At 42.8% G+C, this 27,830-nt stretch overlaps 1 protein-coding gene across 1 annotated transcript in view; it reads right to left on the reverse strand.

The window, feature by feature from the left end:
* LOC128657866 (gastrula zinc finger protein XlCGF26.1-like) overlaps positions 1 to 20,486 on the reverse strand; it is a 169,423-nt gene extending 148,937 nt beyond the window's left edge. The window contains exon 1 of the mRNA XM_053712296.1: positions 20,390 to 20,486. Coding sequence (XP_053568271.1) covers positions 20,390 to 20,486 — 97 coding nt within the window. The remainder of the gene's footprint in view (positions 1 to 20,389) is intronic.
* Between the last annotated feature and the right edge of the window lie 7,344 nt (positions 20,487 to 27,830).

Raw genomic sequence — 27,830 nt, forward strand, 5'->3', positions numbered from 1 at the left:
GGATCATCCATTACTTGTGGGATACCAATACCAAAGCTAAAGTACACGGATGAAGGGACAAGGCAGGTACTTAAACGGAAGGTACCACTGCCTGTAAAACCTTTCTCCCAAAAATAGCCTCCGAAGAAGCAAAAGTATCAAATTTGTAGAATTTGGAAAAAGTATGAAGCGAAGACCAAGTCGCCGCCCAAGTCGCCGCCTTGCAAATCTGTTCAACAGAAGCCTCATTTTTAAAGGCCCTTTCAGGAGACTGCTGTCCAGCAGTCTCATAGGCTAAGCGGATTATGCTTCTTAGCCAAAAAGAAAGAGAGGTTGCCGAAGCCTTTTGACCTCTTCTCTGTCCAGAGTAAACAACAAACAAAGCAGATGTTTGATGAAAATCTTTAGTAGCTTGTAAGTAAAACTTTAAAGCACGAACCACGTCCAGATTATGTAAAAGACGTTCCTTCTTTGAAGAAGGATTAGGACACAATGATGGAACAACAATCTCTTGATTGATATTCTTAGTAGATACCACCTTAGGCAAAAACCCAGGTTTTGTACGCAGAACTACCTTATCTGCATGGAAGATCAGATAAGGAGAATCACATTGTAAAGCAGATAACTCGGAGACTCTACGAGCCGAGGAAATAGCCATCAGAAAAAGAACTTTCCAAGATAAAAGCTTGATATCTATGGAATGAAGAGGTTCAAACGGAACCCCTTGAAGAACTTTAAGAACCAAATTTAAGCTCCATGGGGGAAAAACAGGTTTAAACACAGGCTTGATTCTAACCAACGCCTGACAAAACGCCTGAACGTCTGTAACATCCGCCAGACGCTTGTGCAAAAGAATAGACAGTGCAGAGATCTGTCCCTTCAAAGAACTAGCCGATAATCCTTTCTCCAAACCCTCTTGGAGAAAAGATAATATCCTGGGAATCCTAACCTTACTCCATGAGTAACTCTTGGATTCACACCAATAAAGATATTTACGCCATATCTTATGGTAGATTTTCCTGGTAACAGGCTTTCGTGCCTGTATTAAGGTATCAATGACAGACTCGGAGAAGCCACGCTTTGATAAAATCAAGCGTTCAATCTCCATGCAGTCAGAGACATTAGATCTGGATGATTGAAAGGACCTTGAAGTAGAAGGTCTCGTCTCAAAGGCAGAGTCCAAGGTGGAAAGGATGACATGTCCACTAGGTCTGCATACCAGGTCCTGCGTGGCCACACAGGCGCTATCAAAATCACTGATGCTCTCTCCTGCTTGATTTTGGCAATCAGTCGAGGGAGCAGAGGAAACGGTGGAAACACGTAAGCCAGGTTGAAAGACCAAGGCGCTGCTAGAGCATCTATCAGCGTCGCTTCCGGGTCCCTGGACCTGGATCCGTAATAAGGAAGCTTGGCGTTCTGGCGAGACACCATGAGATCCAGTTCTGGTTTGCCCCAACGATGAATCAATTGAGCAAACACCTCCGGATGAAGTTCCCACTCCCCCGGATGAAAAGTCTGACGACTTAGAAAATCCGCCTCCCAGTTCTCTACACCTGGGATATGGATCGCTGATAGGTGGCAAGAGTGTTTCTCTGCCCAGCGAATTATTTTGGAGACTTTTAACATCGCTAAGGAACTCCTTGTTCCCCCTTGATGGTTGATGTAAGCCACAGTCGTGATGTTGTCCGACTGAAATCTGATGAACCTCAGGGTTGTTAACTGAGGCCAAGCCTGAAGAGCATTGAATATTGCCCTCAATTCCAGAATATTTATTGGGAGGAGTTTCTCCTCCTGAGTCCACAATCCCTGAGCCTTCAGGGAGTTCCAGACTGCACCCCAACCTAGAAGGCTGGCATCTGTCGTTACAATTGTCCAATCTGGCCTGCAAAAGGTCATACCTTTGGACAGATGGACCCGAGATAGCCACCAGAGAAGAGAATCTCTGGTCTCTTGATCCAGATTTAGTAAAGGGGACAAATCTGTGTAATCCCCATTCCACTGACTAAGCATGCATAATTGCAGCGGTCTGAGATGTAGGCGCGCAAACGGAACTATGTCCATTGCCGCTACCATTAAGCCGATTACCTCCATGCACTGAGCCACCGAAGGGCGCGGAATAGAGTGGAGAACACGGCAAGAATTTAGAAGTTTTGATAACCTGGACTCCGTCAAGTAAATTTTCATCTTTACAGAATCTATCAGAGTCCCTAGGAAGGAGACTCTTGTGAGTGGGGACAAAGAACTCTTCTCCTCGTTCACTTTCCACCCGTGCAACCTCAGAAATGCCAGAACTATGTCTGTATGGGACTTGGCAATTTGGAAATTTGACGCCTGTATCAGGATGTCGTCTAGATAAGGGGCCACTGCTATGCCCCGCGGCCTTAGAACCGCCAGAAGCGACCCCAGAACCTTTGTAAAAATTCTTAGGGCTGTAGCTAACCCGAAGGGAAGAGCCACAAACTGGTAATGCCTGTCCAGAAAGGCAAACCTTAAGAACCGATGATGATCTTTGTGTATCGGAATGTGAAGGTAAGCATCCTTTAGATCCACCGTAGTCATATATTGACCCTCCTGGATCATAGGTAGGATGGTCCGAATAGTTTCAATTTTGAATGATGGAACTCTGAGGAATTTGTTTAAGATCTTTAGATCCAAGATTGGTCTGAAGGTTCCTTCTTTTTTGGGAACCACAAACAGATTTGAGCAAAATCCCTGTCCCTGTTCCTCCTTTGGAACTGGATGGATCACTCCCATAACTAGAAGGTCTTGCACACAGTGTAAGAATGCCTCTTTCTTTATCTGGTTGACAGATAATCGTGAAAGGTGAAATCTCCCTTGTGGAGGAGAAGCCTTGAAGTCCAGAAGATACCCCTGAGATATAATCTACAACGCCCAGGGATCCTGAACATCTCTTGCCCACGCCTGGGCGAAGAGAGAAAGTCTGCCCCCTACTAGATCCGTTACCGGATAGGGGGCCGTTCCTTCATGCTGTCTTAGAGGCAGCAGCAGGCTTTTTGGCCTGCTTGCCTTGTTCCAGGACTGGTTAGGTTTCCAGGCCGTCTTGGACTGAGCAAAAGTTCCCTCTTGTTTTGTAGCAGAGGAAGTTGATGCTGCATTTGCCTTGAAGTTTCGAAAGGCACGAAAATTAGACTGTTTGGCCCTTGATTTGGACCTGTCCTGAGGAAGGGCATGACCTTTACCTCCAGTAATGTCAGCAATAATTTCCTTCAAACCAGGCCTGAATAGGGTCTGCCCCTTGAAGGGAATGTTAAGTAGTTTAGACTTTGAAGTCACGTCAGCTGACCAAGATTTAAGCCATAGCGCCCTACGCGCCTGGATGGCAAATCCAGAATTCTTAGCCGTTAGTTTACTCAAATGAACAATGGCATCAGAAACAAAAGAATTAGCTAGCTTAAGTGCTCTAAGCTTGTTAAGTATGTCCTCCAATGGAGTCGTTGTCTGTAAAGCCTCTTCCAGAGACTCAAACCAGAACACCGCAGCAGCAGTGACAGGAGCAATGCATGCAAGGGGCTGCAGGATAAAACCTTGTTGAATAAACATTTTCTTAAGGTAACCCTCTCATTTTTTATCCATAGGATCTGAAAAAGCACAACTGTCCTCGACAGGGATAGTAGTACGCTTTGCTAAAGTAGAAACTGCTCCCTCCACCTTAGGGACCGTCTGCCATAAGTCCCGTGTGGTGGCGTCTATGGGAAACATTTTTCTAAAAATAGGAGGGGGGGAAAACGGCACACCGGGTCTATCCCACTCTTTATTAATAATTTCTGTAAACCTTTTAGGTATTGGAAAAACCTCAGTACACACCGGCACTGCAAAGTATTTATCCAGTCTACACAATTTCTCTGGCACTGCAATTGTGTCACAGTCATTCAGAGCAGCTAAAACCTCCCTAAGCAAAACACGGAGGTTCTCAAGCTTAAATTTAAAAGTAGAAATATCAGAATCAGGTTTCCCTGAGTCAGAGATATCAACCACAGACTGAAGCTCTCCTTCCTCAGCTTCTGCATATTGTGAGGCAGTATCAGACATAGCTCTTAAAGCGTCTGTATGCTCTGTATTACACCTAACACCAGAGCTATCACGCTTTCCTCTAAATTCAGGTAGTCTGGCTAATACCGCTGACAGTGTATTATCCATGACTGCCGCCATGTCTTGTAAAGTAATCGCTGTGGGCGTCCTTGATGTACTTGGTGCCAATTTTTTAAAGACAAAAGCTGATCTTTATTGTTTAAAGTGAAATCAATACATTTAGTACACATTCTCATATGGGGTTCCACCATGGCTTTTAAACATAATGAACAAGGAGTTTTCTCTATGTCAGACATGTTTTTACAGACTAGCAATGAGACTAGCAAGCTTGGAAAACACTTTAAATCAAGTTAACAAGCAAATATAAAAAACGGTACTGTGCCTTTAAGAGAAACAAATTTTGTCAAAATTTGAAAAACAGTGAAAAAAGGCAGTAAATCAAACGAAATTTTTACAGTGTATGTAATAGGTTAGCAGAGCATTGCACCCACTTGCATATGGATGATTAACCCCTTAATGCAAAAAACGGATCAAAAAAATGAAATAAACGTTTTTTAAACAGTCACAACAACTGCCACAGCTCAGCTGTGGCCCTACCTTCCTCAATAAACGACTTTTGAAGCCTTTAGAGCCCTTCAGAGATGTCCAATAGCATGCAGGGGACTGCTGAGGGAAGCTGAATGTCTCTGTCTGTAATTTTAACTGCGCAAAAAAGCGCTAAAATAGGCCCCTCCCACTCATACTACAACAGTGGAAAGCCTCAGGAAACTTTTTCTAGGCAAAAATCAAGCCAGCCATGTGGAAAAAACTAGGCCCCAATAAGTTTTATCACCAAAGCATATATAAAAAGGATTAAACATGCCAGCAAACATTTTATATTGCCATATTATCAGAGTATATCTCTCTGGTAGTAAGCCTGATACAAGTCGCTATTAAATCACTGTTTTTAGGCTTAACTTACATTAATCAGGTACCAGCAGCATTTTCTAGTCCCTAGAAAAACTTAAAGCTGCACATACCTCAATAGCAGGATAACCTGCACGCCATTCTCCCTCTGAAGTTACCTCACTCCTCAGACATATGTGAGAACAGCAGTGGATCCTAGTTACAAGCTGCTAAGATCATAGAAAACGCAGACAGATTCTTCTTCTAAATACTGCCTGAGATAAAATAGTACAACTCCGGTACTATTTGAAAATAACAAACTTTTGATTGAAGAAAAAACTAACTATATTTTACCACTCTCCTCTTACTACCTCCATCTTTGTTGAGAGTTGCAAGAGAATGACTGGGTATGGCAGTTAGGGGAGGAGCTATATAACAGCTCTGCTGTGGGTGTCCTCTTACAACTTCCTGTTGGGAAGGAGAATATCCCACAAGTAATGGATGATCCGTGGACTGGATACACCTTACAAGAGAAATAATAAAATTCCCTACCCTAAACTAAATTACAAATAGCACTTAAAAGGGCCTTTTGCGGGGCATTGCCCCAAAGTAATCAGCTCTTTTACCTTACAAATAGCCCTTAAAAGGGCCTTTTGCGGGGCATTGCCCCAAAGTAATCAGTTCTTTTACCTGTAAAAAAAAGAAATACAACCCCCCCAACATTAAAACCCACACACCCAACCCTACTCTAAAACCCACCTAAACCCCCCTTTAAAAAAAACTAACACTACCCCCTTGAAGATCACCCTACCTTGAGACGTCTTCACCCAACCGGGCACAAGTCTTCATCCGATCCGGCCAGAAATCTTCCTCAAATCCGGGCAGAAGAGGTCCTCCAAGCGGCAGAAGTCTTTATCCAAGCGGCATCTTCTATCTTCAATCAACCGGAGCGGGTCCATCTTCAATCCAGCCGTCGCTGAGCCATCCTCTTCAAACGCCGTCCTAACACTGAATGAAGGTTCCTTTAAATTACGTCATCCAAGATGGCGTCCCTTGAATTCCGATTGGCTGATAGAATCCTATCAGCCAACCGGAATTAAGGTAGGAAAAATCCGATTGGCTGATGTAATCAGCCAATCGGATTGAAGTTCAATCCGATTGGCTGATCCAATCAGCCAATAGGATTGACCTCACATTCTATTGGTTGTTCCAATCAGCCAATAGAATGCAAGGTCAATCCTATTGGCTAATTGGATCAGCCAATCGGATTGAACTTCAATCCGATTGGCTGATTACATCAGCCAATCGGATTTTTCCTACCTTAATTCCGATTGGCTGATAGAATCCTATCAGCCAATCGGAATTCAAGGGACGCAATCTTGGATGACGTCATTTAAAGGAACCTTCATTCAGTGTTAGGACGGCGTTTGATGGCTCCGCGTCGGCTGGATTGAAGATGGACCCGCTCTGCTCCGGTTGATTGAAGATAGAAGATGCCGCTTGGATAAAGACTTCTGCCGCTTGGAGGACCTCTTCTGCCCGGATTCGAGGAAGATTTCTGGCCGGATCGGATGAAGACTTGTGCCCGGCTGGGTGAAGACGTCTCAAGGTAGGGTGATCTTCAAGGGGGTAGTGTAAGGTTTTTTTTAGGGGGGTTTGGGTGGGTTTTAGAGCAGGGTTGGGTGTGTGGGTGGTGGATTTTAATGTTGGGGGGGTTGTATTTCTTTTTTTTACAGGTAAAAGAGACGATTATTTTGGGGCACTGCCCCAAAGGTCCTTTTAAGGGCTATTTGTAATTTAGTTTAGGGTAGGGAATTTTATTATTTTCGGGGGCTTTTTTTATTTTATTAGGGGGCTTAGATTAGGTGTAATTAGTTTAAACTTCTTGTAATGTTTTTTTATTTTCTGTAATTTAGAGGGGTTTTTTTTGTACTTTAGTTATTTTTAGTTAATTTTATTTAATGTTAGGTAATTGTAGTTAATTTAATTTATTTAATGATAGTGTAGTGTTAGGTGTAATTGTAACTTAGGTTAGGATTTATTTTACAGGTAATTTTGTATTTATTTTAGCTAGGTAGCTATTAAATAGTTACTAACTATTTAATAGCTATTGTACCTAGTTAAAATAAATACAAAGTTGCCTGTAAAATAAAAATAAACCCTAAGATAGCTACAATATAACTATTAGTTACATTGTAGCTATCTTAGGGTTTATTTTATAGGCAAGTATTTAGTTTTAAATAGGATTAATGTATTTAATTATAGGAATATTTATTTAGATTAATTTAAATAATATTTAAGTTAGGGGGGTGTTAGGGTTAGACTTAGGTTTAGGGGTTAATTCATTTAATATAGTGGCGGCAGTGTAGGGGGGGTAGATTAGGGGTTAATCAATGTACTGTAGGTGGCGGCGATGTGGGGGGGGCAGGATAGGGGTTTATAAATGTAATGTAGTTGGCGGCGGGCTCCGGCGGTTTAGGGGTTAAACAATTTATTTGCGGCGGGGTCTGGGATCGGCAGGATAGGGGTTAATAACTTTATGTAGGTGGCGGCAGCAGATTAGGGGTTAATAGGTATAATGTAGGTGGCGGCGGGGTCCGGGAGCAGCGGTTTAGGGATTAATAAGTATAAAGTAGGTGGCGGCGGTGTAGGGGGGACAGATTAGGGGTGTTTAGACTCTGGGTACATGTTAGGGTGTTAGGTGCAGACACTTCCCAAAGAAAGCAATGGGATATCGGGCAGCAGCGAACATGAGCTCTCGCTGCTGTCAGACTCCCATTAATTCCTATGGGATCCGCCGCCTCCAGGGCGGCGGATTGAACACCAGGTACGCTGGGCCGGAATAGTGGCGAGCGTACCTGGTTGTTCTTTGATAACTTCCAAAAGTAGTCAGATTGTGCCGAACTTGCGTTCGGAACATCTGGAGTGACGTAACCATCGATCTGTGTCGGACTGAGTCCGGCGGATCGTAGGTTACGTCACTAGATTCTACTTTTGCCAGTCACTAGGGCTTGATAACTATGGCGAATCAGCCTCGCCACAAATACGCTGCGGAATTCCATCGTATTTGCGGTTGACGGCTTGATAACTAGAGGCCTATGGCTGTCACGTGTTAAATACACTAAATTATTACAGCAGTGTTTCCCATTAGTTTAACCAATTATGAGTAAAACTCTAAATAGCGTTAATGTGCACATAGAATAGTTACTGGTATTAAGCAACATATGATAAATGCTAGGTTAATATAACTGGCCAGGTTTGAAAGGTAACATATGTTAGGGTGAGTAAGTTGCAACATAGAATATCCGTGACACTAACAAACATGATATAAGCTAGGAAACTTTGTGGAAGTACAGAGTATTCAGCTTACTGTTATAAGAAGAGTCGGAATGGATCTCGGTATCAGAGGTTTGTAGCGCTGACAGGCCGCGGAAGGCTGAGAAATCTTCAGCGTGTGACTTAACCGCCGCATGGAGGTTTAGTTAGGAACAGCTGATGTCAGTAGTGTACTTGTAGACAGCTGATATCGGGTTGAGATCTTACGGTCAGCAAAAATAGAGGAAGCTGAGGTACTGAGAGCCACGAACGGCAGGTACTGGACGTTAAGCAGGCAGGCTTACTTCAGGTTCATTGGTTACACAGATTTCAGGACGCAAAGGCTTAGGAGAATTCCTGAAGTCACATACAGGATTCAATACCAAGCAATGAGAATGTGAAGCAGCAGTAATTTATACAGGAAGTTCCTGAAAGTCCATCCCACAGTTAAAGGAGAAGTAGTGAATGAGAGTAAAAGTAATAAATGAGCATAACATCATGACACATACACAGGTATTGGACAGGAAAGACAACAAGTATTAGGCAGGAGATGACACACATACACAAGGTATTGGGCAGGGATACACACACGTATTGGGAAGGAGACAAACATACATACACAGGTATTGGGCAGGAGATGATTCACATTCACAGGTATTGGGCAGGAGATGACACACATACACAGGTATTGGACAGGAGACACACACACAAGTATTGGGAAGGAGACAAACATACATACACAGGTATTGGGCAGGAGATGATTCACATTCACAGGTATTGGGAAGGAGATGAAACACATACATATTGGGCATAAGATGACACACACACACACACAGTTATTGGGCAAGGACACACACATATTGGGCAGGAGATGACACTCATACACAGGTATTGGGCAGAAAACAAACAAACATACACAGTGTTCTCCCAAGGACATTTTTAGCGGGTGCACAACCTGGCTGATTTTAATGAACACTGCACAAGTATTAGGCAAAAGAAGAAAACACACACACAGAGTTATTGGGCAGGAGACAAATACAAGTATTAGGAAGGACAAAAACACACATAGACAGGTATTGGGCAGGAGATGACCCATATACACAGGTTTGGGGCAAGAGACACACACACATACACAGGCAGTGTTCTCCCCAGGACCTTTTTAGGTATTAGGTAGGAGGCAAACACACATACACAGGTATTGGGCAGGAGAAACACACACACATACACAGGCAGTGTTCTCCCCAGAACCTTTTTAGCGGGTGCACAACCCCACCAATTTTACTGACCACCAAACTAAGGGCTATATTACGCGCGGAGCTCAAATTAACGCTCCCACTTGAGCGTTAATTGTGCTATGAGTAAGATTTTTGTGCTCGTCAGGTTGCGCTCATATTATGAATTAAAGGTAAACTGTTTTCGCTCCTGCGGTAATCCGAAAAACGCATAAATCCGAAGTTAGAATATTGCATGCACGTTCACATATTTCCCCATTTGAGTCACATAACACCCCAATCTCGGGCAAACACGATCGCATATTCTCATTTGTGCTATTATATTATTTCACATTCCAATGTTCTGCACATAACAAAATATGTTCTATTTATTCATAAATAAATATTTATGCATATATCTGATGTTTTTTTTGGTACAAAATATATCTATTCCTATATATTTATATTTGGAAATAAAGATTATGAGGCGATAAGATTATATCAAAGCAAATGTTCCAAAAATCTATTCATATTTATTGATTTAACTCCTATGGGCAAAAGCCCTTATAGGTTTGTAATTTAGACTTCAGGTGGTGCAGACCCTTAATTAAATTATATTAGAAAGGATAAAGAATGAAGCAATGTTAGCACTTCCCTTCAGGTGCTCGCTACCAGCTCCGGTTCTCCCAAACCGTGTATAGAAGCAGAAAGTGTTGAAAGTGGCGGCGCTGTGTCACCTCCAGGGAATTTCTGGAACAAATGGTTAATGGTTAAATTGGTTAAATTGTTCCAGAAATTGTTTTAACTTTATGCTCTTGATAAAGGCTTCTTTTAGCCGAAACGCGTTGAGCTTTATTTTAAATAAAACCTGAAGCTGCACCTGAAGACACCTTTGTGATGATTTTAATAAAAGGCTTATTTTAACTGCAATCTTGTGAGTATAACCAGTTTGTGCGCCTACCACATTGTCTGAAATCTGCTACACTATTATGAGTCCTTTTATTTTGGAGGTGAAAGCAACAAGGTTGACTCAGAGGACATGGGCAGCTTGGATCCCTGGAGGTGACACAGTGCAGCCACTTTCAACATTTTCTCCTTAATAAAATTATAATATATAAATGAAATAAAGAGAAAGATTCAAGAGCAAAGAAAATTACATTGCACACAAAGGCCAAGATTACAAGTGTCGCGCTAAACCGGGTGCGTAGGTAAGGCAAACAAAATTAGCGTTATCGCACTTTCCATGGCGCTGCCATTACAAGTTACACAAAAACCTCCTTGTGCTGTGCATTATGGTGTGACAAGCTTTCCCCCATAGACATCAATGGGGAGAAAGTGTTAGAAAAAAACTAACACCTGCGATCGCGGAATGGTGATCGTCGTAATGCAACCCCATTGATGTCTATGGGGAAAAGAAAGCTATGTTAAAACATAACACCCTAACATAAACCCCTAGTCTAAACACCCCTAATCCGCCGCCCGACACTAAATAAAATGATTAACCCCTAAACCGCTGCCCTCTGACATCGCCAACAATAAATAAAACAATTAACCCCTAAACCCCCAGCCCCCCACATTGCCAACACTAAAATAAACCTATTAACCCCTAAATCACCGGGCCCGACATTGCTACTACTAAACTAAACCTATTAACCCTTAAACCGCTGTCCCCCCACATCGCTACTACTAAACTAAACCTATTAACCCTTAAACCACTGTCCCGCCACATTGCAACACACTAAATTAAAATATTAACCCCTAAACCGAACATAACACTAATTTTAAATTAAACTTACATTATAACTATCTTTAAATAAAAAAAATAAGTTTACACTATAAAGTAACCTAACATTACAATTTTAAAACAATAAAATTAACGAAAAATAAAAATAAATAAATTACAAATGAAAAAAATCCTAACACTACGAAAAAAAAATAAAAAAGCCCCCCCAAAATAAAAACACTCCCTAATAATTAACTACCAATAGCCCTTAAAAGGGCCTTTTGTAGGGCATTGCCCTAAATGACAAAGTCCCCCCTAACAGTAAAAGCCCTCCCACCCAACCAACCCCCCAAAATAAAAAACCTAAGTCTAAAAAAACCCTAAGCTACCCATTGCTCCTAAAGGGGCATTTTTTATGGCCATTTTGTGCCCAAAGCCCTAATATAAAAAAATAAAACCCACCCAAAAAGCTAAAAAAAAAAAAAAAAACTAACACTAACCCCAGGAAATCTACTCACAGTTCATGAAGTCCGGACATCTATCTTCATCCAAGCGGCGACAGCTTCATCCATCGCGGGGGCATCTTCTATCCTCATCCTGGTGGCGCGGAGCTGTGGAGGCGTGGTTTATCTACGCCGGCAGCGCGGATATCCAGCGTGGAGGATCCTCTTCATACAGTCACCGCCATACACTGTAGCTTGACTGCAATGTACTTTAAATATGGAGTACCTTGCATTCCTATTGGCTGATTTCATTCTTCAAATTCAAATCAGCCAATAGGATGAGAGCTAATGAAATCCTATTAGCTGTTCAAATTAACCGATAGGATTTCAGTAGCTCTCATCCTATTGGTTGATTTGAACAGCCAATAGGATTTCAATAGCTCTTATCCTATTGGCCGATTTGAATTTGAAGAATCAAATCAGCCAATAGGAATTATTTTTTTTATTATCGGTTATTTGTAGAGCGCCAACAGACTCCGCAGCGTAGGTGTTAGTGTACCTAGGAATGCAAGGTACACTATATTTAAACGTGAACCTTGCATTCAAGCTTCAGACAGTGGTGACCGTATGAATAGGATCCTCTGAGCTGGATGTCCGTGCCGCCAGCGAAGATGCTCCGTGCCTTCACAGCTCTGCGTCACCGGGATGAAGATAGAAGATGCCCACGCGATAGATGAAGCTGTCGCCACCTGGATGTAGACTTCTCGCCACCTGGATGAAGATGAATGTCCGGATTTCAGGAACTGTGAGTAGATTTCCTGGGGTTAGTTTTTTTTGGGGGTGTTTTTTTAGATTAGGGCTTTGGGCACAAAATGCCCTTGTGACGGATACCCCCGGCTACCCCGACTGGGTAGCTCCGCCAAACGGGTCCTGCTTCCTCACTGCCGACTGCAGCTATGTAGCTGGCAAGTGACCACAGCCTGTAGCCAACCCTGATGCCCGACAGCATCAGTACCCAGGGTCCCACCCTGTGGAAGACTCCAGCTACCCAGACTGGGTAGCTCTGCCTGATGATCCTTTCTCTGCCTGGAACAGGCTTCTATGTAGCCCAGGAAAGTGATTTTAGCTGGAGCCAATCCAAATAACTAGACAGACTAGCATTCAGGTTAAACAAGAACTGACTTTATTGTAAAGCATGCACTCCTTTTATACACACAGCTCATCTTGATAACACAAAGGACAATCCCACAATTTTCCCGACCCTCCAGACAGCCCGGCACCTCCATAGGAGCCACAGTCTCACATAATCCCAATACCTAGGGGTGGCGGTTTCGGGTGATCCCAGTGGAGCGGCACTTCCAGGGTGTCATTTTAAAGCTCTCTGTCCCCAGATGCCACAGTCCAAAAATCAGCATGATTTGCTACTGGGGACCGGAGTTACAGTCCATTGAAGTTATGGGGTTAGGGGTGTCCAAAACCCCCAGTTCCCAAAGGAGCTCCCCTCTGATAATTGCCACAGCGGAGCTCTAGGGCAAAGGGCTGCTGGAGCGACCAGGGGTAAAGTTAGCGGGTGTCCTGCTGTCCTGTGGCCAACCGGGAGTTCCAGGAGCCCGGCCAGCTGAGAGGAGTTAGGCGGGTGTCCGTTGTGAGGCGGCCGACCGGGAGTTCCAGAAGCCCGGCCAGCCTAGGAGGGTTTTCCTGGTCATACACCAGCTTTCCACAAAACAAGCAAACAAAAGCTTCCAGAGATTGTGGTAGCTCTGAGGAGCCCAAAACCACTGAGAAACAACAGGGGTGAGGTTGTAGGGGGGTTGGGGTAGCCTTAACTGTCTGGTATCTGTGACAGCCCTTTTAAGGGCAATGCCCAATCAAATACCCCTTTAAGGGCAATGGGTAGCTTAGTATTTTATCTTGGGGGTTGGTTGGGTGGGGAGCCTTTACTGTTAGGGGAACTTTGTAATTTTTTGCAGGTAAAAGCGCCGTTTAACTTTAACTTTTAAGGGCTATTGGTACTTTATTATTATCTTTTTTACTTTTATAGGGCTATTACTATTAGATTAGGTTTAATTGTTATTATTTTTGATCATTTCGTTTTTTATTTTTCCGTAATTTTAGAGTTTTTATTTTGTAATTTAGTTTTTGTTTTTTTGTTGTTAATTTTATTGTTTAAAAATAGTAATGTTAAGTTACTTTATAGTGCTCACAGCCAGAGCAGCTTCCCCCACCCAGAGATCCTCTCTTCACACGTCATCAATGACTAATCCAGTCAAAACTTCATCCAAACTTCCTCCAATCACGGCATGGCCTCAGGCAATGACTACCCTGGGGGGAAAGCCATCATTGGAGGAAGCTGGATTAGTCATTGATGACGTGTGAAAAAAGGATCTCCGGATGGGGGAAGCTACTCTGGCTGTGCAAAGAAGAGAGGTAAGTTTTTAATCAAAACGGCTGCTTTGTAAACTTTGATAAATGAAAGTGCCCCTGCTTTTAATAGTATTTATAAAAAAAACAGGCTTTCATTCATCAAAGTTTACCTTCACTTTAATAGGTAGTTTATGGGTGTTAGTGTACTTTATAACATTTTAGTTATGAGGTTTTGTTTTCCAAAATCCATAACTACTGGTCTCCGATTTCGGAATGGCTCACGGAAGTATAAGCTATAACAAGCATCTTCGCTGGACCGCACAACCGCACTCAAAAGTAATTTTTTGAGTGCGGAATGGAGAGTTGCGTTACAGGCTAAAATACTTGCGGTATATCTATACTGCCGCAACTTGTAATACGTGTTACCTGCGATTACATGCGCAATGGCTAATTTTTCAGCTGTATAGCCGTACCGCACCATAACGCAAAACTTGTAATTTAGGTGAATGTAAGGGAAACCAGCACTCTTTTAAATGTACTCAAAAATTTAGCTTTAATAGCAAAAAAGCAACACAGACAGTTGATATATTCACCATCACAGCAAAAACCGTGCAATAAAAAAACCCCCATAAATTATGCTTACCTAATAATTTTATTTCCATCGAGGGGAAGAGAGTCCACGGCTTCATTCCTTACTAGTGGGAATTAAGAACCTGGCCACCAGGAGGAGGCAAAGACACCCCAGCCAACGGCTTAAATATCTCCCCCCCACTCCCCTCATCCCCCAGTCATTCTGCCGAGAGAACAAGGAACAGTAGGAGAAATATTAGGGTATAAATGTTGCTAGAAGATAATATAAAATTTAGGTTGGCCCATCGGAGCTACGGGCGTGGGAACATATACCCAAGCACTAGAGGACACTGAATGAAACCGGGAGGGTAAAAGGCAGACCCCTAATCTGAGGGCACCACAGCCTGTAGAACCTTTCTCCCAAAAACCGCTTCCGCAGAAGCAAAAAACGTCAAATTTGTAAAACTTAGTGAAGGTATGCAAGGAGGACCAGGTAGCAGCACAGCAAATCTGCTCCATAGAATCCTCATTCTTGAAGGCCCAAGATGAAGCTACCGCTCTAGTGGAATGAGCCGTAATCCTCTGAGGAGGCTTATTACCCACTGTCTCATAGGCCAAACGGATCAGGCTCCTCAGCCAAAAAGACAAAGAAGTAGCAGAAGCCCTCTGACCCCTGCGCTTCCCTGAAAACATGACAAAAAGAGTTAGATTGTCTGAAATCTTTTGTGGCCTGAAGATAAAATTTCAAGGCACGAACCACATCCAGATTATGAAGTAACCTCTCCTTAGGAGAAGAAGGAGTAGGACATAAAGAAGGAACGACTATCTCCTGATTGATGTTGCGGTTAGACACCACATTGGGGAGAAAACCCACACTAGTGCGAAGAACAGCCTTATCCGCATAAAACACCATATAAGGGTGCTCATATTGCAAGGCCGCCAGCTCAGAAACTCTGCCTGCTGATGCAATGGCAAACAGAAAGAGAACCTTCCATGATAGAATTCTTATGTCAAGAGAATGCAAATGTTTAAACGGAACCTTCTGCAAGACCTTAAGTACCAGGTTTAAGCTCCAAGAGGGAGCAGACTGCTTAAAAGACAGGCCTGATTCGAGATAGAGCCTGAACAAAAGATTGTATGTCAGGGAGATCAGCGAGCCTCCTGTGTAACAGAACAGATAAAGTCGAAATTTGCCCCTTTAGGGAACTAGCGGCAAGACCCTTCTCCAATCCTTCTTGAAGAAAGGACAAAAAAACCTTTTTGCCAAGACTAAGCGTTCAATCTCCATGCAGTCAGCCTCAGAAAATCAAGATTTTTATGTTGAAAAGGACCCTATTCCAGCAGATCCCTGCGACAGGGTAACCTCCACGGTGGAGAGGATGACAACCCCACCAGATCCGCAAACCACATCCTCCTTGGCCACGAAGGAGCAATCAGAATAGAGGACGCTCTCTGCTGCTTTATACTTGCCACTTCACGAGGAAGAAGCGGTAACGGAGGGAATATGTATACTAGACCGAACCCCCAAGGCATTCGCCAATGCGTCTATTAGCTCCGTCTGGGGGTCCCTCAATCTCTATCCGTATCGGGGAAGCTTGCAGTTCAATCTGGACGCCATGAGATTGATCTCCGGCGTCCCCCATCTAAAGCAGATCTCCGCAAACACCTCGGGGTGAAGAGACCATACCCCCGGATGAAAAATCTGCCTGCTGAGAAAATCCGCCTCCCAGTTGTCCACACCCGGGATGTGGATCGCAGAGAGCAAACAATTGTGGGTCTCCACAACTCCTCGTGCCTCCCTGGTAGTTGATGTAAGCCACCGAGGTGATATTGTCTGTCTGGAACCTGATAAAGCTGAAGTCTCTCAGACGAGGCCACGCCTTCAGAGCGTTGTAGATCTCTAAAAGCTCCAGAATATTTATTGGAAGAAGGGACTCTAAGCAAGGCCACTTCCCCTGTGCCATCCTGGCACCCCAAACAGCTCCCCATCCCGCCAGACTCACGTCCGTGGTAACAATCTCCCAGGACGTTCTCAGGAAGGATGTCCCCATGGACAGGTGATCCGGGCGGCTCAACCAGGAGAGGGAAATCCGAGTCTGGGCTTCCATGTGTATCAGCTGCGACAGATCGGAATGATTGCTGTTCCACTGTCTCAACATGCACCATTGAAGAGGTCTGAGATGAAACCTGGAAAATGGAATGATGTCCATGCTGGAAACCATGAGCCCAACCATTTCCATGCACTGAGCTATGGACGGTCTCCCTGTAGACTGAAGGGCAAAACAGGTGGATGCCATCTTTGCATGTCGCTTGTCCGTGAGAAAGATCTTCATGGACACCCATGATCGTGCCTAAGAACTCCACTCTGGTACTGGGAACCAGAGAACTCTTCTCGAAATTGATCCTCCAACCGTGAGATTGAAGTAACTGCAGCAGGACCCTGGTGTGGGCCTATGCCAGATGGTAGGATGGCGTCTGAACCAGAATATCGTCCAGATAGGGCGCCACCGCGATGCCCTGGGATCTGGCCACTGCTAGAAGGGCCCCCAGGACCTTGGTAAAGATTCTCTGGGCCGTCGCCAGACCGAAGGGAAAAGCCACGAACTGGAAATGCTGATTCAGAAAGGCAAATCTGAGGAACCTGAAATGGTCCCTGTGAATAGGAACATGAAGGTAGGCATCCTTCAAGTCTATAGCGGTCATTAGCTGCCCCTCTAGGACTAGGGGAAGAATGGATCTGATCGTTTACATTTAGAACAATAGAACGGACAGAAACTTGTTTAAACATTTGAGGTCCAGAATCAGGCGGAACATGCCCTCCTTCTTTGGGACCACAAACAAATTGGAGTAATACCCTAGACCCCATTCTGCCTGGGGTCTGGTACGATAACCCCTAGAGCAGAGAGATCCCACACACAACCCAGAAAGGCCTCTCTTTTTTACGGCCTTGAAGACAAGTTTGACAGAAGGAATCTGCCCCTGGGCGGAGAGGACTTGAACCCTATCCTGTAGCCCTGGTCGACCACCTCCAGAACCTACAGGTCCTGAACATCCTGAAACCAGGCATCTAAGAACAAAGACAATCTTCCCCCCACTCGGTCCACAGCCCCTCGATCATGTGGACTTAGTCTCAGCGGGCTTCTTGTGCTACTTAGACTTGTTCCAAGCTTGAGCAGGCTTCCAGGCACCCTTGGATTGGTCCGCTTTTGCGGTGGGCTGAGCATGTTGCGTCTTATACCCGCGAAAGGGACGAAAATAAGCACTTTTTTTATCCTGGGGAAGGAAAGCACCCTTGCCTCCTGTAACTGTGGATATGATAGAGCCCAGACCTGGACCGAACAGGATCTTGCCCTTAAAAAGGCAAAGACAACAGCCTCGTCTTAGAGATCATGTCCACCGACCAAGATTTCAGCCACAGAGCCCTGCGTGCTAGAATTAAATGCATCGCACCAATATGATGCAGCTCCAGCAACCGGGGCTACCGCCGCTGCCGGTTGAAAAATAAACACTGTGTGTTGAAACATCTTTTGCAACATGTTTTCCAACTTCTTATCAAAAGGCTCCTTGAACGAAGAACTATCCTCTAAAGGAATCGTTGTGGGCTTAGCGAGCGTGGAGATGGCCCCATCCACCTTGGGAATGGTCCCCCACAACTCTAGCTGGGCCTCCGGGATGAGGAAAAGCTTTTTAAATTGAGAAGAAGGGGAAAAGGAAGAACCTAATCGCTCCCACTCATTAATAATGTTCACCATCTTGACAGGAACCGGGAAGGTCTGGGGAACCACCCTGTCCTTGTAAACCTTATCCAACTTGGGAATGGAGGGCTCCTCTGGTAGCTTGGGTTCCAGAACCTCTAAGGTAGCCAGAACTTGCTTTAACAAAAAAACGCAAGTTCTGCATTTTAAACCGAAAACCGGGTTCCACCGCTGCCGGAGGTTTAGATGACACGGACTCCAACCCCGAAAGGGCCTGTTCCGACGCGTCGGATTGGGCCTCGTCATGGTACCACCCCTCTGGCTCGGGCAGCTATGAAAAGCTCTACGCTTGCGCTTAGCAAAATGCGGCAAAGCATGGATCACCTTAGCGACTGCCGTTTCAAGCTGGTCCGCAAAGTCCAGCAGCCAAGCAATTTCCCCCAAAGGGGTAACAGTCGGACCCTCGGGTGCTGCATGTGGTATAGGGGACGCCAATGGGGAACGCACCTCACGGGACAGAGACCCCTCAGAGGTGGACGGCTCAGTAGTGCTAGACATTCTCTTATGTTTGGAAGTCGTAGCCTTCTCAAGGCATGTCGAACACAGTTGCGCAGGCTGGGCTACCAAAACCTCACAATAAACACAGGTATAAGACTTAGATAAAGAGGGAGTACCCTCTAACGCTTCAGAATCCTCCATAGCTTTTAGAAAAAAGACTAGAACAGGCACCTTTATAACCACCAATGGCTGGGGCACTCACCATCTCCAATGAACCGGACTCAGAAACCGCTTTGTCTCCTCCGTTGCAGATCAAACCATAAGTGAAGAAACCCCACCCGGTCACAAGGATGACTACGCAGGACCGCCCCTGCAAATGAGAATGCATGCCAAAACCTGTCAGTTCCACAAAAATGCTAGAGCCGCGTCCTTGCACATAACACAGCAATCACATAATAAACTTATCATGTACATACTCCCCCTGCTCAATAATCCCCTCATAGGAATATTACCCCTTGATTCTATAAAGCTAAAGGCGCCACACGGTGGCCCTGCTTCTGTGTTATCATTATGTAAAAATTAAACGATTTTTGGCCATGCTTCTGTGTTATCATTATGTAAAAATTAAACGATTTTACCAGAATCTAAGCCGTGGAACAGGACCACGACCCTTCAAGTGTGAAAAGTAGTAGCTGCACTCTTGACATGGACTTGAGAGAAGAAAGCAATCTGCGAAAGTAGTAAACGCAGATTGCTAAAGGAGCTGTTAATATGAATCGGGATGGTGTCGCAAAGGGAAGCTCCCCCTGCATCTACGGACTCTAACGTTTAGCCAGGCCCTCAAGTTGAAAAGCTTAAAGGGCTACTTAAACTCATGTCCCATAGCGAAGGGTAGAACCCCTCATAAGAGACCTCCGATATTCCGGCACCTCTCTGCCACCTCCTGTGACGAAAGGCAAAGAAGGACTGGGGGATGAGGGGAGTGGGGGAGGTGTTTAAGCCTTTGGCTGGGGTGTCTTTGCCTCCTCCTGGTGGCCAGGTTCTTAATTCCCACTAGTAATGAATGAAGCCATGGACTCTCCTCCCCTTTAGATGGAAATAGTGTGGCTCTGAATGACACATGTTAGTATTAAACACACAAAATGTACAGTCACAGAGTCTACAAAATGAACATATACATCATATCTACTATTTGAAAATGCAAAACTAGCAACACCCCACAAAATTCACAGACCCCAACACAGGGTAATGTCTGCATCATATTTGTTTGGGATCTATGGTATTCTGCATACAAAAGGCCAATTATGGCAAAAACAAGCAATGTTGGTATGTCAAACTGAAACGGCCAGTTCAGAGTTCACATTTGGCACATGTGGATGCTCCTTTAAGTGATACTGTAGATGTATAGTCAAATACGTTAACATGCCAAGTCCAGCAGCAAGTTCAATATTGTATTCCACATACATAGACAAAGTTCCATTCCACTTTAAGTGATGGCTCAGGGCAAGTATGCAATGCGAAGAAAAGTTAGGATGTAAGGTAAAGCAATGTTATGTGGGACATTAATGTTTGCGTGCACTCGGCAGCATCCACCACACAGACAAATTCACTCTGTATTTCTGTACCTTTTCACGCCTCTGCTGAGTTAGAGCATACTTGGTTTTCCATCTTTTGCCCGTATCCTTTGTCCAGTAGTCTTTGGCATTTGAGTATCTTCCAACCCGACAGGTGACTGTAATCGTCCAATGGCCATACCTGAAAGTTGAATGGAACTCTGTCTATGGAGCCTATCTATCAAGCTCCGTATGGAGCTTGAAGCCCCGTGTTTCTGGCGAGCCTTCAGACTCGCCAGAAACACAAGTTATGGAGCAGCGGTCTGAAGACCATAACCTGTCCGTCTGCTCTGAGGAAGTGGACAGACATCGCCACAAATCAACCCGATCCAGTACGATCGGGTTGATTGACAACCCCCTGCTGGCGGCTGATTGGCTGCAAATCAGCAGGGGGCGGTGATGCACCAGCAGCTCACAAGAGCTGCTGGTGCAATGCTGAATACGGAGAGCGTATTGCTCTCCGCATTCATCGAGGTCTGTCGGACATGATCCGCTGATCGGATCATGTCGGACAGGCCTTTAATAAATATGCCCCTATGTATGTGGAATACAATATTGAACTTGCCACTGGACTTGGCATGTTAACGTATTTGACTATACATCTATCACTTAAAGGAGCATCCACAAGTGCAAAATGTGAACTCTGAACTGGTCCTCTCATTTTGACATACCAACATTACTTGTTTTTGCCATCATTGGCCTTTTGTATGCAAAACAGCATAGATCCAAAACATATACAGTGCAGACATTACCGTTCTGTGAATTCGTTGGGGTCTGTGAATTCTGTGGGGTGATGCTAGTTTTGCATTTTCAAATAGAAGCCATATGATGTATATGTTCATGTTTTAGACTCTGTGGGGCCGAATGATAAAAGTCTGGCGGACATGATACGCTGTAGCATATCATATCCACCAGACATCGCTGAATGCGGACAGCATACGTTGTCGGCATTCAGCTTTGCAGAAGCAGTTCTAGTGAATTGCTTGTGCAATGCCGCCCCCTGCAGATTCGTGGCCAAACGGCCATTAGCAGGGGGTGTTAATCAACCCGATCTTATTTTATTTACAGTATAAACATAAAACCTTTATTATACAGTATATGAATATTGCATAAATATGCTTTTACATGTTTTCATATACTTAAAGGGGCAGCCTACAGCAGAATTGTTATAGTTTTAAAAAGATAGCTAATCCCTTTATTACCCATTCCCTAATTTTGCATAACCAACACAGTTATATAAATACAATTGTTACCTCTGTGATAACCTTGTATCTAAACCTCTGAAAACTGCCCCCTTATTTCAGTTCTTTTGACAGACATGCATTTTAGCTAATCAATGCTGGCTCATAGGAACTCCATGTGCGTGAGCACAGTGTTATCTATATGACACACATGAACTAGCACCCTCTAGTGGTGAAAAACTGTCAAAATGCCCTGAGAGAAGAGGCAGCCTTCAAGGGCTTAAAAATTAGCATATGAACCTCCTAGGTTTAGCTTTTATATATACACATATATATACATACACACACACACACACACGACCCACAGAGAAAGTCCAGCACTCACTTACAAGCTCTCAGGGTTAAGGGGTTAGTTACCGCTTTTCGCAAAATGGGACAAGCCCAGGTACAACGTCAGGGTCCCTTCCAAAAACCTGGGACCCTAAAACAGCCACACAATGCAAGCTCTCAATCCAACAAACTGGGAACAAGTGAAGGGTGCACAGGCTTATGTAATCACCCCAGACATATACAAAACACGGAAGGGGACTGCACTCTCAAACCGGACCAGGTACACATCCCATGACCCTGCAACATGCTCAGCCCTGGGTGCTCACTTGCACTCACAGGGAGCTGTGCTGTCCCCAGAGTCACAGGCAGTTAACCCCAGACAGGCATGGGTGCAAGAACTATAGGGAATATTACAAAACAAATCAATACAACACACAGAGAAAGCCCAGCACTCACTTACAAGCTCTCAGCTAAGATGAAAGCAAAAATGGAAGGGTTAGTTACTGCATTTGGCCAAATAGGACAAGCCCAGGTACCACGTCAAGGTCCCTTCCAAATACCTGGGACCCTAAAACAGCCACACAATGCAAGCTCTCAATCCAACAAACTGGGAACAAGTGAAGGGTGCACAAGCTGAGAGCTTGTAAGCGAGTGCTGGACTTTCTCTGTGTGCTGTATTAATTTGTTTTGTAATTTTCCCTATGGGCCTTGCACCCAGACCTGTCTGGGGTTAACTGCCTGTGACTCTGGGGAAAGCACAGCTTCCTGTGAGTGCCAGTGAGCACCCAGGGCTGAGCATGTTGCAGGGTTATGGGATGTGTACCCGGTCCGGTTTGAGAGTGCAGTCCCCTTCCATGTTTTGTATATATATATATATATATATATATATACACACACACAAATATATATACACACACACACATACACATATATACATACACACACACATATATTTACAGATATATATTATATATTTATATACAGTATATACATGCATATCCATCTTTAGACATCTATATGTATGTATGTCCATGTTGAAACCCTTTGCCTGTCTTTTTTTCTCTAACACTTGAGACCTCCTATCTTTGAGTCTTTATAACTTTTGTGGGCAATATTATTATTGAATAATTTTTATTAGATGGTGTTATTACTAGTGTAAGTGTACTTTGCAATGTATATTTGATGTGTTTTGTGCAAAATTTATGTTTAGCAAAACAGTTAACCAGAGCTCTCAAGTCACGGTAATCAGTCTAGTGTAAATCGCGATTGCGTTAACATGATTGCATTTACTTTTAACACCTAATACGAGCGGTAAGCCCGATGAACGCTAACCCTCGCAATAAACCCTTTATCACTCAGGCTCCATTTGTAATCTAGCCCTAAATGTTTAGTCACTATTAAGCTAAAATGATCTAATATTAAAATGTTCTTTTTTTTTTTACTTAACTGTCAGCAGTCAAAAGTGGCTGATTTATTTCAAAAAGGGGACATTGTTATTATTAAATGTTATCACATAAAGGGATCCATTGGTTGTTATCATATAAAAATGAGGTTTATACAATGTAAACTTACTTTCCTATTGTACACACTTACTCTGTGACAATGTCCCTACAAGATTATTATGTCATGCGTTACTATTGTGTCTTTGATAATTGCGTTATTGGAAACACTTGTTCATGTATGTGCAAATTTAACCTCAATAAAAGAAAATCTTAATAAAAAAAAAAGTTCATTTTTTATAGCACAAATTATCATTGAATTCCCCAGTTTTGCATAACCAACACTGTTATATTAATACACTTTTTACATCTGTAATTACCTTCTATCTGAAGACTGCCTCCTTATCTCAGTTCTTTTGACACTTGCATTTTAGCCAATAGTGCTGACTCATAAATAACTCTACGGGAGTGAGCACAATGTTATCTTTAACTCACACAATGTAACAGCACTACTAATATCTATTAAATTAATAGATGTAATGGATAAATTCTACTATATTAGGGGTTCACGAGTAAGGTATCACCTACATACCCAAAACTCATAATTACAACAAGCACACCAAAAAGATTAAATAGATAAGGATTTAATGATATCAGAATAACAAACAATGAATAAAGGTGAAAGGGACCCAGCCTATTCCCATTCAAACCTACATACAGCACATACACACTCCAAGCAAACACATACATTTCCCTTAGGCGTCCCTATGGGAAAGATAAAATGGGGTCATCTCCAAACTGAGTGCAGTTCAAAAAAGTAGCTCAGTTCATCAAACAGAAGCACAAAGGTAAAAATAACTTATTTTAATCCACTTGTAGTGAAACAAAACCTATGATTTTTTATTTTAGTGCAATAAATTTCTAACAAAGTTCAATCCCCAACTGTTACAGTGTCTCCTTTAATGCCATAAAAGTATTGCACACCTCTCCTCCTGAACAGAGCAGTGTTAATATGGAAAATTCCCAAGACTGGGGTGTTCGTTATATCCATAAAACTGTAATCTGTGTAACAGTGTCCCAGAACCATACAGCAAGGTCTGTTGTGACTAGTGTGGATGTGATGTATAGCTCCAATATGCGGTGTGTCAGCTAGCGTATCAAACCAACCCCAAAGAGCCCAAACTTGCCATTAGAATGATGCAGCCCATATAGTAAACAGGGAGGTATAACAATGATACTTGCGATTCTCATCCACTGATTAGGTGCACCGGTTACTCCATTTCCTTTAAGCTGAAGACGTCACCATGATTCGTGCTCCAAGAGCGTAATGCTATCCATCCACAAGACTGCTTCCACAGGTAGGTTCAGCCATCTGAATATCAAATCCTGGCGAGAGGGCCAGTAGGCATAGAAAACTTGAGATGACCACCTCAGTAATACACGTGTTTTGGGGCTCCGCCCTTTTTCAAGGGGTATACTACACCTCAGTGTCGAAAGCTTGTCAATTTATAAATGTATAGTTAGTCCAATAAAAAAGTATTATTGCTCAATGCAATACTCTTGTATGTATATATATATATATATATATATATATATATATATCTCGGCCTAGTGTATACACAATATCCGGAAAAAAGCAGGCAACAGAGGTTATTTGAATAACAAGCCTTTTAATCCAATGAAGGTGAAACAGCAGGGCCTTAACCCATAACGTTTCGGTCTACACTTAGACCTTTATCAAACGGTTGTTTATCTCTCACATGGGCTCCGTTTGACAAAGGTCTAAGTGTAGACCGAAACGTTATGGGTTAAGGCCCTGCTGTTTCACCTTCATTGGATTAAAAGGCTTGTTATTCAAATAACCCGTGTTGCCTGCTTTTTTTTCTGGATATTGTGTATACACTAGGTCGAGTGTGTATTCTGGATTATATTTATATATATATATATATATATATATATATATATATATACATACATATATATATATATATATATATATATATATATATATATATATATATTATACGGATTGTGCTGTATGTGTGTATTAAATCACTAAATTCAGTGTTATAGTGATTAGTGATCACTATAACACTAACATTTTTAATTGCCAACCAACGTTTTAAAAATTTGATAGTATATTTGAGGCCATGAGAAGCCACCTCCCAGGCTACGCCCCAAGCCACATCCTCTCCACCCCCATTTAAAAAGTGTCCAGGAATCTTCTGGGCAAAAGGTGGCAACCCTAAGTACAATACTAGAAAGCACATGGTGGACAGGATTAATTTACCATAGGTTATCATAGGTTAACATTTAATATAGGTTATCGTTATTTTTATTATATTACATATGTTAAGCAGTTACCTACATGTGATCAAAATATGAACTGGTTTCAAGACTGATAACGCAGACAGAATTGTTTGTCTCCGAATATAACTGGTTAATTAAGAAATTATATATTATATTTAAAATTTATGGCACTATTTTCAACCCTAAAATCCATATTTTTTTTATTTGTTTTTGATACCTTATACTTGAGAAATAAATTATTATGGACTGATGTTGATGTCTGCAGTAGGTGTACTCAGTTTTATTTCTAAGACTAAGAAACATCATTGTACAAGTTGGTGCTGTTCAAATTCCAGTTCAGAGACAAAGTTGCAATTAAAGGGACAGTAAAGCACAATTAGACATTCATAATTTAGACAGAAGTAAATTAGAAAGTTCTTTGAAATTGTATTATCTATTATTTAATTTGCTTCCTTCTCTTGTTATTCTTGCTGAAAGGTTAATCTGGGTAAACCCAGGAGGAGCAAAGAACCTAGGTTCTAGCTGTTAATTGGTGACTGCATATACTGTGTGTGTATAAATATATATATATATATATATATATATACACACACACACACACACACACGATTGTCATTGGCTCACCCACGTGTTCAGTTAAAAACCAGTAGTGCATTGCTGCTCCTTCATCAAATGATACCAAAAGAATTAAACAAATTAGATCAGGGGTCGACAAACCCAGGAGCCAGGTAGCCACTGGCTCCTAGAATTTTACCTCTGGCTCCTATATTTTGGGGTTAATCTTCATATTTCTATATACAATTACCACTGTCTGGTTTCCATATTTCTATATACAATTACCACTGTCTGGTTTCCATATTTCTATATACAATTACCACTGTCTGGTTTCCATATTTCTATATACAATTACCACTGTCTGGCTCCTAAAAGTATGACTGGCTCCTAAATATTCTTACTGGCTCCTAAATTTCAAACAAATTTGTCAACGCCTAAATTAGATAATAAAAGTAAATTAGAAAGTTGTTTAAAAGTGTATTCTCTATCTGAATTATGAAAGAAAAATTTGGGGTTTCATCTCCCTTTAGCTATTGTCTAAATATAAACTAGTTTCTCAATTGACAATACAGACTGAATTATGTTTGTGTCACAATATAACCAGTTAATTAATAAAAATGAGGTAATTGTCATCCAGCCCTGGCCTCTCCTTTGTGTGAGCAGATTTTGAGGTTTCTGTTTAGTTACTATAAATATTATTATCCCATTCTGATGACAAAACCAGGTGACATGCACGTGACGTCCTGCTTACCTCCGCGTGCTTCAGGATGGTCTGAGGTTTGGCTCTCAGTCTTGTCAGACATTGTCTTGTTCAGCGCAACTGAATTTGTCAGATATTCTTATAATATTTCTCCTTTACTGGCAAATGTATTGTACGTGATCTTCACAGTAACATGAGCCTAAATAGAAGATAGGCTATGTCATTTGCCTGTAGCAAGCAACGACCCACTCCTTCAATGGGTAAAAAAACACTTTATTCAAAACTTGTTTAAAAGCATAAACGGAAGCTCCAAGGATAGAACATAGCGGGCGCAGCCCTAGTGCTGCGCCCGCTATGTTCTATCCTTGGAGCTTCCGTTTATGCTTTTAAACAAATTTTGAATAAAGTGATTTTTTACCCATTGAAGGAGGGTATTGTTGCTTTCTACAGTACTACTATTATCCAGTTGATCCTTACCTTCCTGCAGAGTTCCGTAGCACCACCCGGTCACCTAACTTTACTCCCCCTCCCCAAACGCTGACATCATTGAAAGCGTCCGTGTGTACCGCATGAGAAGCGGAGACGCTAACAGGCGAGAGGAGGGCCAGTGGATTGTGACCCACATACCGTCTCGAGACACGGAGCCCCTCTACGCAACAGCGCACACAACAACATTACAGGAGCCAGACGCCTGGGGTTGGGCAAGCTGTTACCCTGAAGTATTGACTGGGATTATGGGGAGTGAGTACTTTGAATGATTGCGGAGCACTTCTTGAGTAAAAGAAGTGTTGACTTTTAAACACTGAACCCCTCCCTTTATTCTTTATGTAATTTGCCTTTCTTTTAAAGTGGAATCTTGTGAATTTAAGAAAATCGCGATTAAATCGCAATTGCATTTTTTTGGGTCCAAAAATGCGATTTTCATTTTTGCCCATATCACCCAGCCCTACCTAGGAGTTTCATATGCTA

The sequence above is a fragment of the Bombina bombina genome, chromosome 4 (assembly GCF_027579735.1).
Source record: "Bombina bombina isolate aBomBom1 chromosome 4, aBomBom1.pri, whole genome shotgun sequence".
In the NCBI taxonomy this organism is placed as follows: domain Eukaryota; kingdom Metazoa; phylum Chordata; class Amphibia; order Anura; family Bombinatoridae; genus Bombina; species Bombina bombina.